Below are 18,798 nucleotides of genomic sequence, written 5' to 3' on the forward strand. Positions count from 1 at the left end.
TAAGAGACCTCGGACACAGAAAGAGGAAGGATTTTCTAGGAGGGGAAGTGAGAATCAGAGGGGGCCCTGAGAATAAGTCTACAGGGAGGATAAGCTTGCAAACAGCAGAACAGACTAAGTAAAATGCATTCCATTTTATCAGAAAGCAGTACTCCCAACCTTTCCATAACATGACACACCCCAAGGGCGGAGAATTAACATTCCAGCACACACAGAACCCTAATGAGGAAGTTCTAGGGCAGAAATCCAGGGCCTGGTCTTCAGAGCAGAGAGCCTGGCTCAAGTCCCTGTTCAGCCTCCTATTAGCTGCAGGACCTTGGGTAGACTATTGAACTTTTCCACCCTTTAGCCTTCTGTAAAATGGGGGTGATATGGTTGCATGGTGAGAAGTAGAAGAACTGATGTGCGTAAAGTGGTAAGCACGCAGCCCGGCACAGCAGGCTCTCAACAGATGCCACTCTTAGCACAATGACTTGGGTGAGCTATTCCAGCACATCAGATCCACAAGGGGATAGGCTGGGAGACACATGTGACAAAGGACTGTGGGCCTGGAGGCAGAAGACAATCTCTGTTCAGCTTCTCTGCCCTGGGCCTGGAGAGCCAAAACCCCACTCCTGTTAGGTCTCAGGTTGGGAAAACTAGGGACAAAGACAGTGATTAAGAGCCTCCATTTGGAAATGGAGTGTCTCTGCAACCCCAGGTGGCTCTGCATCTGAGGAAGTTGTGGTCAGTGAAGTCAGGTAACAAGTGCCACTCCCCACACTTCCCTCTGTATCTCTGCCAGATGTTGGCACAGCCAACAGGAGTACAGCATGTTTATGGGCAGGCAGGCTGGGTGCAACAGGCTGGCTAGGAGTTCGGAACAGGGTCAGGAGAGGCAGGTTGCTCGCTGGCTGGCGTGACGGAGTCCCCCTCCTGTTGCTGTCTGATGTACTGATCCAGCAGGGCAGTCAGTTGGAAGGGCTGGTGCTGAAGCAAGAGGTGGGTCTGGGCCATACGGAAGGTGAGTCCTCCTACCAGTTCCCCCTGTGCCAGGGCCAGGCTGGGAAGCTGGGAATAGTTGATGAAGCCCTGCCTGCTAACGATGGTGTCATCGATGCAGCCACCTGGAAGAACACAGGGTCAGCTGGAGCCTTTCTCTTCTAAAGACAACATCCCAACCCAATGTTCCAATGCATGTTCTGTTGCTCTTCTGCACCCCTCAGCCTTCCCCCAAATCTGGTTCCCACTCCTGCCCTGCCCAACTCCCTTCCTTCCTAACTGTTCCCCAGAAAACTCTCACATAAGACATTCAGCTGGCCCAAATCCCACTAAGTCGGGGTTTCCTAAACTTTCCTAAAGAACTGCAGAGCATGTGTGTAGTGGGGTGTGGGGGGCCCACGGAGACTCCCTATGAAACCAGTCTTCTCTATAGAAGAATCATTCCTGGGGATTCCTAGCATCAGGGGAGTCTGGAAAACGTTGTTCACCCATCAGTGCCCTTTACCTGGGCTATTTAAGTATCTTCATCTGTGCGGCGTTCCATACCCCATTGCTAGACTCAAGGTTCTGAACTTCCTCTCCCTCCAGAGCCCTCTCTCTGCCTTCCCTTTTCTTCCCCCTACTGCAGAAATGATGCAGGACCAGAGCGCCTGGGTGGCTCAGTCAGTTAAGTGTCCCAACTCTTGGTTTGGGCTCAGGTGATGGCTTCAGGATGGTGAAACTAAGCCCCTCACAGGGCTCCCTATTCAGCACAGAGTCTGCTTCTCTCCTCCTACTCCCTCTCCCTCCCTGCCTGGATTCTCTCTCTCCCTAAAATAAATGAAAGGAAAGGAAGGAAGGAGGGAGAAAGGAAGGAAGGAAAGAAGGAAGAAAAGACAGATGCAGGGTAGTGAGCCAACACAGGTTCCAGAGTAGCCCTTGACAAATGGTGCTAGTAACTCAGGCCCTATCCATTAGAGGATGTCCCCCCAAGAATGTCCAGTTTTACCCACATGTACCTAGCAGATGGCATGAGGCTGCTGTGGCACCCACTCCCTTTCACCCCCATCCTCAACCCGCAGGGGTGCTTGCTCACCTAGCAGTGGCAGGAAAGGGACACTCTTCAAGATTCGCACCATCTCCTTGACCTTGGGCTCCTCACTGACCAGCAGCAAGTTGTGCCCCACAAACAGGGGCAGCAGGTTTTGGTACTTGGAATCCTCTAGGAAGGGCTTCAGAACCTGAAACAGCAGAAAAGAGGGCTTCCTGTGGATGAGTGGGAGGAAGGGCTGCCAACCCCAATCACAGGCCACATCAGGTTGAGGGTGCAAACCGACAAGTCTCCTCGGGCCCCAACCACAGTTTAGGCACCAGACTGTAGGGTTGCTTGTGGTGGGGAAGGGGTGGGAAAGGTCAAATGCACCCTCTCTGGGGAGGGACCCTGGGGTCTGAGTTGGTGGGGGCGGGGGAATAGGGCACCCGCATCAGAGGGCTGCTCCCTACCTGGTTGGGGAAGATCTTCATCAAGATCTTGTGCTTCCGCAGCCGGTGCCGGATGAGAAGCTTGTCCTCTGCACTCAGGGCCACATTCTGACACACAGCTATCATTCGGTTCTCTCGGAAAACCTCATTTATCTCCCGACGGAGGAGCCGGATGAGGCCTGTCTCCTGAGACCGGGAAGAGAGGGATGATTAAGGGGACAGATACCACCCTTCTCCTTGTCTTTCTGTCCCCCTGGGGCACGGGTGCTGGGGCTCCCTGCAGTGCCCAAATGTGGGAAAGATTGGTGTGCTGGAGGAGAGAGGGGGCCCTGCCTTTCAAGAAAGGCTACAAACTCCACCCCATCCTTCATTTTTACCAGATGACCACGGTCTTTAGAGCAGTGGTGTCAGACCTGACAAAGCTCGTCCCCTTGACCAGGTCACCAGTCTGACCCAGTCAACATTATGTGACAATAATGACGTAAATATCACTTTATCCCTCTGACACTATACTCATGTTGAATAATTTTACCAATTATAAATACAAGATAACTCTTTCACAGTTATAATTCAGAACCGAGGACAAGACTTCATTTTCTGAAGACAGTGTTTCTCAAAGTTCACAGCTTGTGGGCCTGACCATGAGCATAAAGGTACAAATTCTTTCTGTTATTTCTTAGGACAAAAAAAACCTCACACCATTCCTCTAGGAAAACATACAAGCTTCAAGTCCTTTCAAGACAGGAGAGATACTCTCCCCTATCCCCACCTGCTTGGAGAGCTTTTACACAATTTTTGGAGACAAGTAAAGAATAATGGAAATCCAGGAGGTCCATCCGATCCACAGAACCCAAAATGCCAAGCAGAATCAAGTACACATTTCATTTTAATGCATCTGGCACACAGGGTAAAGAGGGGAAGTAATGATGTGGAGGGCTGTGTCCTGGAGAGCCACTTCATTATGGCTACAGAGACCAGATCACTTAAATCCACCATCCAGGCACCAAGGACAGGCAGTCTCCTCCTTACCTCCTGTGGGGGACTGGGAGGACTCGGTAAGCATCTTGGGTTAACAGCAGGTTTAGGGGGGATATACTCAGTCAGAGCCATCAGCTTCTGCCGTTCAAAGTGCATCACACGACGATGGCGGGTAACAGCCTTGGAGCCATAGCGGACAGTCTGGAGGGTGGGCAGCCGGCCTGGGAGAGGAAATGGCAACATTGTGACATGCAGTCTCTGGGAGTCCTCAGGCAGCTTCAGGTGGAGAAAAAGCCCACCTCTGGGCAAGACAACTATGGCTCATAGAGCTAGATGCGACAAGAGAGTGGGACAAGAAATTATCTACCAGGAATCCTAAATTCCCCAAACTTGTCTTCTCTTTAATGGGTGACCTTAGGTCAATTGCTTGCTCCTTTGAGGCTTCCATTTCTCCAGCTCTTCTTTATGCACAGAGATGTGGAAAAAAGATGAGAATGAAGAAGAAAGTACTTTTGAACACATTAAAAAGGGGGGGGGGGTGAGCGTATTTTTTCTTAAATGGCCAAATAGTAAATATTTTAATTTGAGAACCGTACAGTCTGTCACTACTCAACTGTGCCATTGTATCATGAAAGCAATCACAGACCATATGAACCAAGTAAATGTGGCTATATTCCGATAAAATTTTATTTATAAAACACGGTGACCAGTCCTGCCACAGTATGCCAACCCCTGGTCTAAGCCAGTGGTTTTCAAGATGTGCTGCTGCCACCAGCCAGTGACATCAGCATCATCAGGGAACTTGTTAGAAATACAAGTTCTCAGGATGCCTGGGGGGCTCAGTGGTTGGGCATCTGCCTTCAGCCCAGGGCGTGATCCTGGGTCTAGGGATTGAGTTCCACATCAGGTTCATTGTGAGGCGCCTGCTTCTCCCTCTGCCTCTCTCTGTGTGTATCTCTCATTAATAAATAAATAAAATCTTTAAAAAAAAAAAAAAAGGGAACTACAAGTTCTCAGGGCCTGTCCCAGACGTACTGAATCAGAAGCACTGGGGGGGGGGGGGGGGGGGGGAGAGAGGGGAGGACCAACAAACAGCGGTTCTAATAAGCCCTCCAGGTGTTCCAGATGCATGCTGAAGTCTGAAAACCACTGCTCTAAAGCCTTCTCCTATGATTTGAAGCCCTCACAACTCCCCCAAACAAGCCTCTTTTCCCTCAGTTCTTGTTTACAGACATTGGTGGAGAGCACCCCTCAGAAGACAAGGGAGCCACTTGAAAGCTGTAAGCCTAAGTGACCCCTACATCTTCAACAAAAGGACCCACACTAGCATTTCCCACTTCCAGCCCTTCCCAAGATTGGGATGGGATCTCAGGGAAAAGTGCAGCTAGAAGGTGGCTTTAATAGAGAGCACGGAGGTTTGCTGGGGGGAGAGGTTTTACTGCCAGCAGCCACAACACCTAAGTTAAGAACACAGGCTTTGGATCGGATGGAACCAGATTTTTTTTTTTTTTTTAATGAGAGAGAGAGAGAGAGAGAGCGCGAAAGCAGGGTAGAGACAGAGGGAGAGGGAGAGAATGCCAAGCAGGCTCCAAGCTCAACAGCAAAGAGCCCTATGCAGGGCTCAATCTCACGACCCTGATCTCATGACCTGAGCTGAAACCAAGAGCCCGATGCTTAACCGAATGAACCACCCAGGCACCCCACAGATGGAACAAGAGTGTAATCTCTCTTCAGTCACTTACTAGCTGTGACCTTGACCGGTCACTCATTGAAAATTGAATTTCTTCGACTCTAAAGAGGAGCACCTCTTCTCGAGGTGCTTTAAGATTTAAATGAGATAATACTAAATCATCTGTCACTGTGCCTGGCCTGTATTCTGTGCTCAAAATTATTCATTAAACAATGTCTATTGCATGCCTAAGGCCAAGCACCACGCCACCTGCTGGCTATGCTGAATGAACATGGTTCTGTCCTTACCGAGTTTGAAGTCTAACAGAGGAGACAATACATAGACAAATGCAAAATTACCGATTGTGAAAGGTGAAGAGGGGTCCATAAACGGATGCAAAATACAGATTTAACAGGGGAAAGCTGCTTTGCAGAATGTGGCCAGGGCAGGCCTGAGCGGGGACTTTGGGGCTGAGACCGGAAAAAGGTGGCAGAGCGCCAAGATCGCGGCGGGCAGTGGTTCAAGCAAAGGGAACTGGAGGTGAGCAAGAGCTGGGTGGTGGATTATAAAAGCCCAGAGAAGGAATGGGGACTCGGGCGGAGGGAAGAAATACTGCGGTCGTCGCAGACGTTGTTGCCGCGCTGCTCTTACTACTAGCGTCTGCAGCCACAGGGAATGAGACGGAGGGAGGAGGCCAGCAGTCTGGCGGGGCCAGGAGTCACCGGGAGCAGTCTGGAGTACGAGATTACGGGAGGGGATCAGTAGTGGAGGACGGGGGAGAACTAAAGAGCACTGGCCGGAACGCGCCGTGAGGACCTGGGCCGCTCCTTACCCGCCTGGGGCAGGAGACCCCCTCGCAGCATCCCAGCCACGGCCGCAGCCATCGCCACCGGAGGGACGGACGGGAGCCGGGAGAGACAGAGGGAGCTAAGGATTGTGGGAAGTCCCGGGGCCGGAAGCGGCCGGCCGGAGCAGTAATCCGCATGCGCTGAGCCCGCCGGCCCCGGCGCCCGACCTGGCGTCCAGTCTCCTAGCAACGACGCTCTGCCCGTTGAGCTCGGCTCTTTCCTCTCCATCCGCACCCGCCACTCTCTCTACCCACAATCCGCCAGGTTTGCAAACCCCTTCGCACCCCTCAAAACACTCTAGAGCTCCAGCCTCGATTTACTTTTGTCTTCTACCCCACCTCATTAATTGGCTCTGAATTAGCCACCTCCCCTCGTCCCTCGAGTCTCCGAGCTTCTCTCGCCTGCTACCATCCTGAGTTCCGCCATCCCCGAGGTGGTTCAAGTTGGTTGGCTTCCCTTAGTTCTCTTCCTGTGCCAGGCCAGTAGCCTTTAGATCATGCCCGGAGGTGAGTAGGGGACTGGGTGACGGGTAGAACAGTTGGATAACGGTAGGGTCAGGCTTCCAAGAATAAGGAAATGGAACAATCGGACCAATCTGTTCACAGCTAAGCTTGCCCAGAGTCCAGAGGAAGGGAGCGTGTGCATTACCGAAGCCCTTATCACTAAGAGGAACTTGGCCTTCCCTGAGGATGAGGATCTGTCGGAGAAGATGTGAGTGCCCGGGGGGTAAGAAAGGGGTGCTGGACGATTGAAACAGGATGACCAGACCCCTGAGCTGTACTGGTTGTCAACTCATCTTCGTCCCTCTCTTTACTTACTCCACGCATCCAATCAGTGGTAATATCCAATTGATTCTGCCTCCTTAAACATTATTCTTTTTACCGTGCCCACTCAACTGCCTTAAATGAAGCCCTTAAGCCATCACCTTTCAACAAACTTTTTTTTTTTTCAACTAACTTTTAATTAGTCTCCCTGCCCTCAGTGGAGACTCACCATACTGTTGCCAAAGCAATCCTTTTAAATGACAAATCTGATTGGGCACTCCCTGATAGAGCCTTCCTTGCCTCTCTAGTACTTCCAGAATAAAATCCAAATGCCTTAGCATGAGTCGACGCCTGCTCCCTTTTCATCCTTATTTCCTTCTGCTTGAAATGCTTCTCCTCTTCCCCTTCTCCCCTTCCTGGCTAACTCCTACTTATAGGTCATCTCCTCCAGGAAGCATTGCCTGTTCCCCTATTCAGGACTCACTGCACAGTCCATGTACTCCCTTAGTGCCTTGTATTTGTGTCTGTCATCCACTTGTTGTAAATGTTTGGCCTGATATATTAATAATGAATGCCTTACTGATGAGTAAGATTGAACCATATGGCTATACCATAGTGTTGATGAATATTTGGATTGTTTCTAGTTTTACACTGTTGGAAGTAAAGCTACTAGGGACATTATTAGAAAAGTCTAATGCTTTGTATGAACATGTGCTTTTATTTTTCTTGGTTTTATATCTAAGCAATAATATGAATATATCATTTGTGTATTATTTGCAATGGTATTACTGAATTTTGAATCACTTGTATGCTATGGTACAGTATTTTTATCAGATATGTTATTTGCAAATATATTGACTCACTCTTTAAAAAAATAAAATTAGGGCAGCCCGGGTGGCTCAGCAGTTTAGTGCCGCCTTCGGCCCAGGGCGTGATCCTGGAGACCTGGGATCGAGTCCCGCATGGGGCTCCCTGTGTGGAGCCTGCTTCTCCCTCTGCCTGTGTCTCTGCCTCTGTGTGTGTGTGTGTGTGTGTGTGTGTGTGTGTGTGATGAATAAATAAAATCTTTTAAAAAATAAAAATAAAAAATAAAATTATGGGTGCCTGGGTGGCTCAGTTAGTTGAGCGTCTGTCTTTGGCACAGGGCACGACTCCAGGGTCCTGGGATTGAACCCTGCATCGGGATCCCTGTTCAGTGGGGAGCCTGCTTCTTCCTTTCCCTCTGCCTCTTCCCTCTGCTCGTCCTTTCTCTCTCTCTCTCTCTCTCAAATAAATAAATAAAAACATAAATGAATGAATGAATTTATGTATGTTTTGCCTGCTTCCCTAACACTGATGGGCAGGGACACTCATTTGTCTCTAGTGGGCACTTATTAAATGTTGTGGAATTAATGAATGAGTGAATGGAACAAGTGCTTTTCCTTCCATGGGCCACTCAAAGGGAAATGAGGAAGGATCCTCCTGCAGAGATTGTCTTATCTTCCCTGGCCCCTGCTTCCACCATCTGCGCTGGCCCAACGAAGGCTTTCCTTGCCTCTGAGTCTCTCCAGGAACCCATAAGCTGCTTATCACCCATTTCCCTGAAGGGCCCTACTCCTCTCACCCTCTGATCCATCTCAGTGCTACTGACCAAGATCCAGGTCTCCAGGTCAACCCAGTTCATGAGCTGGACACTGCCACATGAACCAAGAAATTGTTCCTGACATACCATCAAAGCCACTTAGCTTGAAACACCTCCCCCCACCCCATCTTCCCTGCAGAGATGCCACAGAAGTGGCGCTGTGTTAAAACATCTGCTGGCCGTTCTTCCAGGTTTCACACTCTTGCTGAACTGCAGACTGTCCGCCTGGACCGGGAGGGGATTACCACTATTGGGAACCTCGAGGGCCTGCAGAAACTTCACAGCCTTTATCTGCAAGCGGTAACTTCTTGCCTCCTGCCCTTTCCCCCCTTAGTCTGTTTAATTCTGAAAGCAACCAATCAGGTCATCTTGCCCATTCCCAGGCGTTCAGGTAGGCAGACATTCATTGAAACTTTTCCCAGATAGGGCACCCAGCTGGCTCATCTGTGGAGCATGTGACTCTTGATCTTGGGTTTGTAAATTCAAGCTCCATGTTGGGTGTAGAGATTACTTAAAAATAAAGTCTTAAAGAAAAAAAGAAAGAAAGTAACTGTTCCCAGATGAATCAGGAATTCTCTTGAATTGAAAAACCTATCTTCCCGAAAGAGATTCTGAGAATGCTCTTGAATCACTGTCAGACACTTCTCTTGGTCTCGAAGTTCTTTTTGGTGTCTACCCTAAATCTCTTGCATTATATAGCTCGAGCCCATTTCCTGTTTTGAAGAAGTGGAAGAGGGAACCAGAAGATTCCTCTGCATCCTTCATAATCTTGAAGATTGTTTGGTGGTGCTGGTTGACTGGCTGATTTTCAGTCTCCTCCACATTGAATATACCCAGCTCCTTTAACTTTTCCCCACAGAAACTTCACAAATCAAAATAATATATATTCATTACTCCCCGTGTGTGCATAAGCCACCACCAAGGCCTTTTGTATTTCCCCATGGCCCCTTGGCTTCTTTCTTGATTTCTAGGTCCTTCTTCAGCTGTGGGGTGAGCACGGTATACTTAAATGAAGTTTAGCTAACCCCAAGTTTATACCCTTTATCATCCACGAGAAAAAGTAGATCATCCCCAGGTGGTGAGAACCAGTTCAGGGAGCAGGATGGTCATTCCCAAAGTGCCATCTCTCCAGCTGCGCAAGTAGACATGGTCTACTCGGTTTCCCTAACTCTTTTGCTTTCTGCAGAATAAGATCCAGCGAATTGAGAACCTGGCCTGTATCCCCTCTTTGCGGTATGTGGTGTCAGGGCTCAGGCCTGGGGTAGGGGGTAGGGAGGGAAACCTGGTAATGCCCCCAGAGAACTGGTTCAGACCTCTCCTAACCTAATGTCTTGTCCGCTGAGGATGCAGCAAGCCTCACTCTGCTTCCCTCACCTGGGAGGCTATGTGTCCCCACTTGTCATCAGGCTGCTTAACCAGGGTTGCCGGGTACCTGGTGCCCTCCTCCCTTCCTCTGGTAGTTCTGTGATTCAGCTCTGTCTCTGTGCCCCTCCCTCCCCCTGCAGCTTCCTGTCTCTGGCAGGAAACCAAATCAAGCAGGTGGAAAACCTCCGTGACCTCCCACATCTCCAGTTTCTGGACCTTTCTGAGAACCTGATAGAAACACTGAAGCTGGGTAAGAATGCCCTGGCCCTGGCTCACGGGATAAGCCTCCCCCCCTCTCTGCCACCATATCCCTATGCTTGCATTGGCAGCACAGCCTCTGGGAGTCTGGAGAGACTGTACAAAGAGGCAGTGGCTTTGGGCCAGAAGGTGGATATGGTACTTTCCTCCCCCTCTCTGGTGCATGCAGATGAGTTCCCCCAGAGCCTTCTCATCCTCAACCTGACTGGAAACAGCTGCACCAACCAGGATGGGTACAGGTGAGGAGGACCTAAGGGTGAGAAGAAAAGGGGTGATGGCTGAGCTCCCCCTCTTAACTCCACATGGGTCCCTCTCGGCCTGCACACCTGGGATCACCATCCACGGCACCTCCTCCTCCACCACCCCAGCTCACATCACCCCCAGGGGTCCACATGAAGCCAACACTTAGCTCTCTGGGGCTGACTGCACCCCTATCTCCCAGCTCATGAACACCGCCCCTCCCAATGTGGTTGCTGTGGCTTGTGTCTGCACATCCTCCCAGGCTCCTCACTCATGGGTGCTCTCCTGGGTGGCCTCTGCTCTTTCCACACTGCAGGGAGCTGGTGACAGAAGCCCTGCCATTGCTCCTGGACCTGGACAAGCAGCCTGTGGTAGAGCGCTGGACCTTGGATGAGGAAGATGAAGCCTCAGGCGATGAGGATGAGGAGTTCCCAGAGCTGAGCAGCCCATTCTGCACAGAGCGAGGTGGCCCTGCTTTCCCAGACTTGCACCCTCCCTAGAACTCAGCTCTGGCCTGTGTGCCACTGGGGAAGCTAAGATGGCTGTGGCAGCTAGGGAGGCAGCCCCAAGCCCAGATCAGCATCTGGGCCAGAAAAGGACAGTGCAGCCAGGACAAGCTGGCATGCGAGTGACTTGTCCTTCCCCACCTCCAGCCCTCAGCCCCCAACCCCGAACCCCTCCCCATGAGGGACAGCAGAGGGTTAGTTTGCCCAGGGGACCAGAGACCTCCCTTCCAGGGGCCTTCCTGCCAAGCCTGGGCCTCCATTACTATCCGCTGCCTTGGTCCCTCACAGGCTTCCTCAAGGAGCTAGAGCAGGAGATGAGCAGACACAAGGAGCGCAGGCAGCAGGCAGCCCTGACCGAGCACCTTCTGAGGATGGAGACAAAGCCCGCCCTCACTGACCTCCCCCAGCTGCCTGGGGAGCCCATGGCAAGGGACAGCAGTCCTTCTGTCACTCCCAGGCAAAGGAAGGAGACATCCCCCAAGCCCACTTCCTTGTCACAAGCTACCTCTGCCACCAGGAAACTCTGCCCGCTGGTTTCCAGCCAGCAAAGCATCACTCAGGCAAAGAAGGGGACCAGAGCAGCCCTAGTCCCTAAGGCCTCTCTGGCTGGGGCCCCTGGCACAAACAAAACTGTGACCAAGAGAATCAAGAAATGAAGTACATACAGCCTAGCCTTATCAGCAGTACCAGGGGAACAAGGGATGGGGAAGAACAGGGCATGAAGTGGGGCCTCCCCTCCTTCTCTGACCCCTCACCTGTGGCAGAAACCTATCTCAGTAAAATGTTTCCAGGCCCCAAATATGTCTTTTATGTCATTGGAAGCATATCAAGGGAAGCAAGCAGTCAAGGCAGGGGGAGTCACAGAAATACAGGACCTGATTCTAAAGAACAAGTTTCTGACCTTTTGGGAACGACCTCAAGAATTGGCGCACCTCGGGTCCCCACCTGGCTTCCTGGGTACTGAGTGGGCATCACCTTGTGGAAGATGCCATCTTACAGAGGCCACATCTCACTGCCACTCTTAGGGAGCCCTTCCAAGGTTCAAGCCAGGGACCAAAAACCCGTGGTTCTAATTCTCCCTAAAGAGTAGCCCCATATTATGCCAGGCATGAACTCTTGTGCACACCCACTCACACTCCTGGGGAGGCCACCTCTCCTCAAGGGCTCCTTCCACAACTTTCTCCATCTGTTCCCGATCACCCAAGTGAGAAGACTGTGCTGCCCAGCAAGACAACCAGAGGCCTTGTAGTCAGCTCAGGGCTGCCCTTCGCCCTCATTTGACTCTCCCACCGCCGCTACACCTGGGATCAAGTCCACTGACCAGGAAAATAACGTACTTTATTTGGGCAAAGGCCGAGCTGGCTGCCCAGAACGAGGCTGAGGGGAGTGAAAGGCTTGTGCTGATCCTACTACCCTACCCCAGGGGTCCTGTGCACACCCTAGCCCAGAAGGAGCCGTGGTACTCAGGCATATACGTGGCTCTCCCTCTCCACAAAGGCCTGGAAGAGGGCACCCAGCTTCTCTGCAGGTGGAGCCCACTCCCCGGACAGCAGCCCCCGTGCAGCCTCCAGGCCTTCTTGCTCCAGATCCCGCTGCTTCTGCCGGAGCTGCTGCCCCTGATCCTGCCCAGGAAAGGTGGACATGAGTCCCCGGGACAGGCTTCCCTCCAGATAGAGGGAAGATACCTGCCTCCCCCCACAAGCGGGAGAAAGGACAGGGTACCAGACATTCTCCTGGGCAGCTAGCTCTGAAGGCAGACTCCTCTCCCCAGCTCTAGAGTCTCTCCCCAACTGCCAGGTCCCCTCATATTTCCAGAGTCCCAATTGGGGGTGCGAGAAGTGCATCATGCCCCCAGAGTAACCCGTTCCCTGGGGGTTACCTGGTCACTCTCCATCAGCCCCAAGGCCACCTGGTGTCCACGGTAGAGGGTGTGCCGGCGATCCACTTGAGTCTGGAATCGGGGCTGGGTCCGAACAGGGTCCTGTGCTCCAAAAGTGGGGGACAGCACCTGGGGGACTTGGGCCGCCCCTGCCCCAAAGATGAACGGTTTGAACACTGACCTGATGGGACAGAGATGGAACGAGCAGAGGCTGTCACATCCCCGCAGGTCCCCTGCCTGGCCCTCTGCCTTCCCCAGCCTCATTTGTGTTACCGGGATGGGTCCGGTGTGGCAGTGAGGAAGTGGACGCAGGGCTGTGTGGGATCCTGGGGCAGGATGGACACCATGCTGGCCGTGGTGCGAAAGCCTCCAGAGTCCATGCAGATGCCACTCTCCTTGTTCCTGAGGATGCTCATCATCACCTCCGCCGTGAGGCCCCCTGCGAAGGAGCACAGGCTGAGGGGCCGCCGCGGCAGAAGGGGGGACCCTGGCCTTGGGCCAGAGCCGTGGGGGAGGAGAGAAGGCAGCCCCACTGCGGCCCTCCCTGCCACCTCCCCTCACTGACCTTGCTCCTGCCGCAGCAGCTCCCGCCCGGCCTGGAAGCGGGCTTTGGCCGCCTCCATGCGCACAGGCTGCCGGGTCAGAGAGAAGACCTGAGCGAAGTCAAAAGGGCGCTGCCCACCCCACCAGCCCTGGGCCAGGGCATGGGTCCGCAGCTCCGGGTGTTCGGCCGAGATGTCGGTGCCGATGCTCAGCTGGTTGGAGATGTTGCGGGCCCCCTCTGTGGAGGAGGTGGGGGGGGTGGCTCATTGATCACTAAGCACCTATGCTGTGCCAGGTGCCCAAACCATGGTGGGGAAGAGATCAGCCCTGCCCTCACGGGGAGGCAGACAGACAAAAGGATCACAGAAATAAATGTGAGTTCACAGCTGTGATGAGTGCAATGAGGAGGCACCTGCTTGCCTAGAAGGGGGAAACCTGACTGCCAGGGAGTCCAGGAAGGCACCCCAGAGGAAGCGGCACAAGAGGCTAGAGCACAAGAGGACCTAAGCAAGTGAAGGGAGGGGGGAGAAAAGTCCCCCCAGTGGGCTCATCTCCTACCTCCTTGGGTGTGCCTCCTATCCAAGAGGCTTGCACCTGGATCCACCCTGCCCTGCATCCATCCCACCTGCTCCCAAGGCTGACAAAAAGGGACACCTCAAGGAGGCAAGCCCCAGGGTCAGGCTCTCACCCTGGATCCTCTGTGCAGCCCACAGCCTGCCTGCTGTCTCCAGCACCCATGCCTCAGTCCGATCAGCCAGCAGGAAAGTGTTGTGGTAGCAGAACGGCGTGGGGTCCTCCCGGCAGCTGCCCCCTTGCCCGTAGCTCTCCAGCAAGCCCGTGATCACACGCAAGGCCTCCAGGGCAGAGCTGCTCCGTTCTAAAGCCAGCCTGGTATGAAGAGAGGTGCAGGGAACAGAAGGGCAATAAGGTGTCAGCAGCTGGAGACAGAAGTTCCAGTGAACAGAAGGAGCCCGGAGAGGCCCAAGTCACATAAACAATCTGCTAACGGTAATTGTATTAAGCACAGTTAGGCCAGTGGTTTTCAAGCTCTGCTCTGAGGGTCCCATGAAGAGGCCTGAAACAGTCTCAGAGAAGAAGTTCACTGAGTCCCCCAGCCTCTCTTCAACCAGAGCTGCTCTGCCTTTATTGGTTTTTTAAAATGGGACTCCATATGAAATTTCATTTGGGGGGTGGTGGTGGAGGGAAAGCACTTCTATTGAAAAAAGAAATTTGAAACCACTGCCCTGTTTTGGGACCAGGAGAGGCACAGAAGTGGCCACATTTGGGAGCTCCTTACCGGACTGGAGGTGGGACCAGGAGAAGGGAGAAGCAAGGGCAGCCTCTCTGGTGATGGCAATGGGGACAAAAAGCTGGAGGCCCTTGGGAACCTGGCTTGGAGGAGGGGAGGATGGCCTGAGTCAGTACTCAGCTCTCAGACTCCAGATGAGGGAGGGCAGGGTCCCCACCTGAGCAGATCCATGCCCAGCAGCGCTTCCCCCTCTCCAACCGGCTCCTTGGTCCACACTGCCTCATTGCCAATACAGACACCATGTTCATTGGCGCCCATCTCCGCCCCCCACAGCCAAGAAGGGCGGCTCAGGATGACAGCGTGAGTCTTTGGCACCTGCTCCACCTCAATGTAGGTGCACTGCAGGTAAGGAAGGAGAAAGGGAGAGTCCACTCAGAAAGGGTTTTATTCTTCCCACTTTACAGAGGAGGAGGTTCAACAATAGGCTAAGTCCAGCTCGGGAGACTAGAAAGTCATGCTCTTTCCACCACCTGTGGCAGTTTTCTGGGTGTGAGCAGCAGAGGAGCAAGGTCTTAGCAGAATGTCTGGATCTGCTACACCTCTGCCACTCCCATAAGGCCTAACCCACCTGGAGGCGGCTCCCAGGGGCGTGCGTGCTTGCTGGTACAAACACCACCTCCTGCACCTCGTCCCGGGGCCGGTCAGAGTTCTTGGCAAAGATCACCGCTGGGATGGCCGAGGCCGGGGGTACAGACACAAAACAATCGCAGGAACACGGGCTGTCCGGGGCACACGAAGCCATCTGGGGAGATGGTAGAGATGAGCTTGTCCCTCTGGTGCTACCTCTCCACCACCCTGGCCAGGGCTCAGCCCCTGGGAGCCCCTCTCCCACCACGTGTAAACAGACACGTGTGGGGTTCCGGACGCTCAGCACCGCACACACACTGCATGTACGGTGTGCGCGGCAGAGGCACGGCTCACTCGAGCGCACGCTCCCAGGGCCCTGCCCCACCCAGAGCCCGGCGCCCCGAGGTAGTGGCGGGACCCCCTCCCTCGTACCCCGCCTCCCCAGGAGTCCCACGCCCCTCTTCTGCCCACCCTTTCTCGCTTCCCCAATACGGCGGCGTGCCCCTCACCCTCCCTCCCTGCAAGATCCCCAGATCAGTCCCGAGCGCCACCGCCTCCGCTTCAGGTCATTGGGCGGAGGCTCGCAGGTGACCTGGAAGGCTTTGGCCCGGGGGGCGGAACCGGAACCAGCGGCCGCAGTTCCCCGGCTTTCCACCAGGGCGCGCGCCGGCACCGCTTCTTGGAGCCGAGCGGCCTCGGAACCCGCGCTAGGCCGCCGGCCCTTCGCGGCGCCCCTTCAGGCGGGACGGAGCCTGCGATGAAGGGGGGCGGGGGGGGGGGGGCTTCCAATGGGGCCACTGTGGGGAGCGGAGGCTGGGGTGGAAAGGAGCCCACGTGAAAAGAGAGGAAAGAGGGATCCCTGGGTGGCTCGGCGGTTAAGCGCCTGCCTTCAGCCCAGGGCCTGATCCTGGAGACTCGGGATCGAGTCCCACGTTGGGCTTTACATGTAGTTGCCTTTACATGTAGTGAAACTGTAACAGCAAAGAAGTCTTAGCCAAGGGTGCACATGTTAGTGTGTGAGTGGACTCTGATCCCAAATGTTCTGCCTTCTGGGTCATTTTCCTCTATAAACTATCTCCATAACCAGCATTTAAGCAAATGCATTTCACCTTTTTGCTCTGTGGAACCCTCCAGGAATGGGGACGGGAGAGATACTGCAGATTATCTACTTCTCCCACACATCCATCCTGCCAACCCATCAGGGCTGCTGCTTGGAGCAGGGGGCGGTGTGCACAGCATCCCAGCATGGGGTCACTCCTGGGATGAGAATGAGAGCCAAGGCTTTCCCAGGAGGCAGATTGTGGGCAGATGTACCAGATAAGGCTGTTGGGGGATCTGAAATCTGAGATGTTTCCTAATTGCCTATAGGTATCCAAGGCTGATTCTGAAGAGGAAACTGTCCCTGAGGAGGGAGCTGCCTCTGGGCTTTACTTTCAAAAGGGGGACTGCCCCTAACAGAGAAGAATTGACTTAGAAGCTGGGCTGGAGGCACAAAGAGCATCACCTGGAACTCAGAACATTGGCATCTCATCTTGCTTCTGCTATGGATCTACAGGGTCTCTTTGGGCAGGTCATTTTACTCTTTGAGGGCCTCAGTTTCCCCAATGGCAAAATGACAGCATTGAGCTAGATCTGTGGTTCTCAATCACGGGTGGGGAGTGGAGGGGAGGGATGAGTTTTCAACAACAACCCCCACTGCACAACATCATACTTTCATACTCTGCTACTCAGTGTCCATGACCTGCCAGCATCAGCATCACCTGGAAGCTTGTTCAAAATGCAGAATCTTAGGGCACCTGGGTGGCTCAATAGTTAAGCATCTGACTCTGGATTTCGGCTCTGGTCATGATGTCAGTGTCCTGAGATTGAGCCCCCAGTGGGCCCCCGCACTTAGCAGGGAATCTGCTTCTCTCTCCCTCAGCCCACACCCCCACCCCTCTCTCTCTCTCAAATAAATAAATCTTTTAAAAAAAGATGCAGAATCTTGGGCCGCACCTCAGACCTACTGAATCAGAAGTTGCATGTTAACACCCCCAGTGTAAAGTTTGAGAAGCACTGCTCTAATGCGCCACCAAGGACATAACTTGGTGGGGTGTTGGAGAGTTAGTGGGGATGTCTTGAGAAACCCCATAGGTGACTCTAAGATGCCCTCTACCAGGTGAAAACAGCTAGACTGGTTCCTGAGATGTTTTTCAAACCCATACTGCTAAGATGCTGAGCTGTCGAGGTCACCAGAATTTTTCTTTTAAGATTTTATTTAAATAAATAAAGAGACACACAGAGAGAGGCAGAGACAGAGGCAGAGGGAGAAGCAGGCTCCCTGCAGGCAGCCGGATGTGGGACTGGATCCCAGAACCCCGGTATCATGACCTGAGCCAAAGGCAGACACTCAACCACTGAGCCACCCAGGTGCCCGAGCTCACCAGAATTAATGGAAAGTGAAGATTGGTTCAGGTGTGCTGTTGGGGAGGTGTCATGTGGTTGCTGTTGGAGGTCATTCCAGAAGCAAATGTCAAGACTGCGCGCTGACAGACGTGAGCTCCCAAAGCGGCCTGCAGCCAACCTGGCCTCCCTCCTGCACTTCCCTAGCTGCCCGCTGTGGGGCACGAACGGGCAGCAGGAGAAGCATGTGTCTGTGGGCCACAGCGCAGCCCCAGGCGGCAGTTCCCAGGCTGCCTGCTCCTTGGGCACTTTCTCATTCCTGATTTCACTCACCCATCCTAGTGAGCCTATACTCCCACCTCCCAAGAGAAGAGGTGGCCACTCAGAGAGGTTGCCCAAAGGGTCAGCCACGTGGCCTGAGTTCCCTAATTCCTTCCTGGTCCCTCTAGGATCGTCCCACTGGGGGTGCCAGATCTGAGGGGTCAGTGGTGGCCTTGGGTTCCCTGAGGAGGGGGGAGGCCAGCCAAGCAGCATTACTGCCAATGTGAGCCAGTGAGCAAACATCAGAGCCCCACCAAAGGCCCCCGCTAAGAATGCAGGTCAGCAGGAGGAGCTGCAAGGGGAGGAGGGGTGGCCCCAGCCCTGCCCAGACAGGCCCAGCCGGCCCCACAGCTGCCCTCTTGTCCCTGGGGGCAGCGATGGGCTAAAGGAAGAAAGGGCTCATCAGGTTCCTGGGGGTCTAACTCCCCCAGAAGTAGGAAGACAAAAGAGGCGCCCCACGGAGTGGGGCGGCACCAGGTCACCGGAGTATATGCCTGCCCCTCCTCCTCTCAGGTTTCTAACTCTGGGAGCAAAAGAAAGCAAATAACTACTCCCCATAAAATCAGTCTGCGTCTATCTGTAAGCCCTGAATCATTGATACTCCCCATCCCCAAATGGCCTTAACTTTTGTGACCCCAGATTCTCCCAAGCATGTGATGGGATGAGCCAATTGGGTACCAGATTTGGCTCCAGGAAATTGGGTTAGGGGTGGAGTGGGGGAAACAGGAATCCCACTAGTGAAGATAAGAATTGTGGTCAAAATGTAGGCTGGGACGGTGAAAGGACGCAATACTCGACCTGCCCGTTTCTAGCCAAATGGCTCCTCTGTCGACCTTCCTAGCTTCACCCTCTGGTCTCCTGAGGTCTTTTATTCATTTCACCCGAATTAGGCCCCAGCCGCATAGCAGGCATTGGGCAGCCCAGGAAAGTGCGTACACATGGGCGTTTCTGCACATCCCTGGCCACCCGGTGGGTCCAGTGCGGGTGCATTCGTTCGTGAGCACTGTTTGTGTAACTGTGGCAGGCCCTCTAGCTGGGAGTTGCAGGAGGATCCTTCCCTCATACTTTCCAGCTGGGCGGGAGCCCATCAGATATCTTGGCTGCCT

The 18,798-nt window shown here is 53.6% G+C and overlaps 3 protein-coding genes across 5 annotated transcripts; 1 reads left to right on the forward strand and 2 right to left on the reverse strand.

Annotated features, from left to right (window-relative positions):
* Window positions 1–119: 119 nt before the first annotated feature.
* On the reverse strand, window positions 120–6,045 carry MRPL10 (mitochondrial ribosomal protein L10). 2 transcript variants are annotated; one of them, XM_025439675.3, is made up of 5 exons: window positions 5,922–6,045; window positions 3,472–3,641; window positions 2,464–2,628; window positions 2,057–2,201; window positions 120–1,106 (listed from the first exon to the last, which is right to left on the reverse strand). In XM_025439675.3, the coding sequence occupies exons 1-5, from the start codon at window positions 5,971–5,973 to the stop codon at window positions 850–852; spliced, it is 789 nt and encodes a 262-aa protein (XP_025295460.3). In that variant the 5' UTR covers window positions 5,974–6,045; the 3' UTR covers window positions 120–849. The 2 variants fall into 2 exon arrangements, with proteins under 2 accessions (XP_025295460.3, XP_025295461.3); XM_025439676.3 differs by lacking the exon at window positions 5,922–6,045 and adding an exon at window positions 5,449–5,847.
* Window positions 6,046–6,128: 83 nt separating this feature from the next.
* LRRC46 (leucine rich repeat containing 46) lies at window positions 6,129–11,490 on the forward strand. Its single transcript, XM_025439674.3, has 8 exons — window positions 6,129–6,443; window positions 6,543–6,648; window positions 8,514–8,622; window positions 9,509–9,555; window positions 9,828–9,937; window positions 10,115–10,184; window positions 10,502–10,650; window positions 10,980–11,490. The coding sequence occupies exons 1-8, from the start codon at window positions 6,434–6,436 to the stop codon at window positions 11,345–11,347; spliced, it is 969 nt and encodes a 322-aa protein (XP_025295459.1). The 5' UTR covers window positions 6,129–6,433; the 3' UTR covers window positions 11,348–11,490.
* Window positions 11,491–12,008: 518 nt separating this feature from the next.
* On the reverse strand, window positions 12,009–15,620 carry SCRN2 (secernin 2). 2 transcript variants are annotated; one of them, XM_025439672.1, is made up of 8 exons: window positions 15,499–15,620; window positions 14,991–15,164; window positions 14,580–14,761; window positions 13,802–14,001; window positions 13,136–13,351; window positions 12,844–13,009; window positions 12,571–12,751; window positions 12,009–12,313 (listed from the first exon to the last, which is right to left on the reverse strand). In XM_025439672.1, exons 2-8 carry the CDS (start codon window positions 15,162–15,164, stop codon window positions 12,155–12,157), a joined length of 1,278 nt encoding a protein of 425 aa, XP_025295457.1. In that variant the 5' UTR covers window positions 15,499–15,620; the 3' UTR covers window positions 12,009–12,154. The 2 variants fall into 2 exon arrangements, with proteins under 2 accessions (XP_025295457.1, XP_025295458.1); XM_025439673.2 differs by having other exon boundaries at window positions 15,461–15,605.
* Between the last annotated feature and the right edge of the window lie 3,178 nt (window positions 15,621–18,798).

Source organism: Canis lupus, chromosome 9 (assembly GCF_003254725.2).
Source record: "Canis lupus dingo isolate Sandy chromosome 9, ASM325472v2, whole genome shotgun sequence".
In the NCBI taxonomy this organism is placed as follows: Eukaryota; Metazoa; Chordata; class Mammalia; order Carnivora; family Canidae; genus Canis; species Canis lupus.

What these genes read in the sequence shown, in the direction of transcription:
- MRPL10 (XM_025439675.3), bottom strand. Translation starts at nt 5,973, where the DNA reads ATGGCTGCGGCCGTGGCTGGGATGCTGCGAGGGGGTCTCCTGCCCCAG. An exon ending in TGAAGATCTTCCCCAACCAG is followed by an intron (nt 2,202 to 2,463) that starts GTAGGGAGCAGC and finishes CTGCTGTTTCAG; the next exon opens with GTTCTGAAGCCCTTCCTAGA. An exon ending in CCCTTTCCTGCCACTGCTAG is followed by an intron (nt 1,107 to 2,056) that starts GTGAGCAAGCAC and finishes GTGTTCTTCCAG; the next exon opens with GTGGCTGCATCGATGACACC.
- LRRC46 (XM_025439674.3), top strand. An exon ending in ACAGCCTTTATCTGCAAGCG is followed by an intron (nt 8,623 to 9,508) that starts GTAACTTCTTGC and finishes TGCTTTCTGCAG; the next exon opens with AATAAGATCCAGCGAATTGA. An exon ending in GATAGAAACACTGAAGCTGG is followed by an intron (nt 9,938 to 10,114) that starts GTAAGAATGCCC and finishes TGGTGCATGCAG; the next exon opens with ATGAGTTCCCCCAGAGCCTT.
- SCRN2 (XM_025439672.1), bottom strand. Translation starts at nt 15,164, where the DNA reads ATGGCTTCGTGTGCCCCGGACAGCCCGTGTTCCTGCGATTGTTTTGTG. An exon ending in GCTGCTGCGGCAGGAGCAAG is followed by an intron (nt 13,010 to 13,135) that starts GTCAGTGAGGGG and finishes GCTCCTTCGCAG; the next exon opens with GGGGCCTCACGGCGGAGGTG. An exon ending in GGCTGATGGAGAGTGACCAG is followed by an intron (nt 12,314 to 12,570) that starts GTAACCCCCAGG and finishes TTTCCTGGGCAG; the next exon opens with GATCAGGGGCAGCAGCTCCG.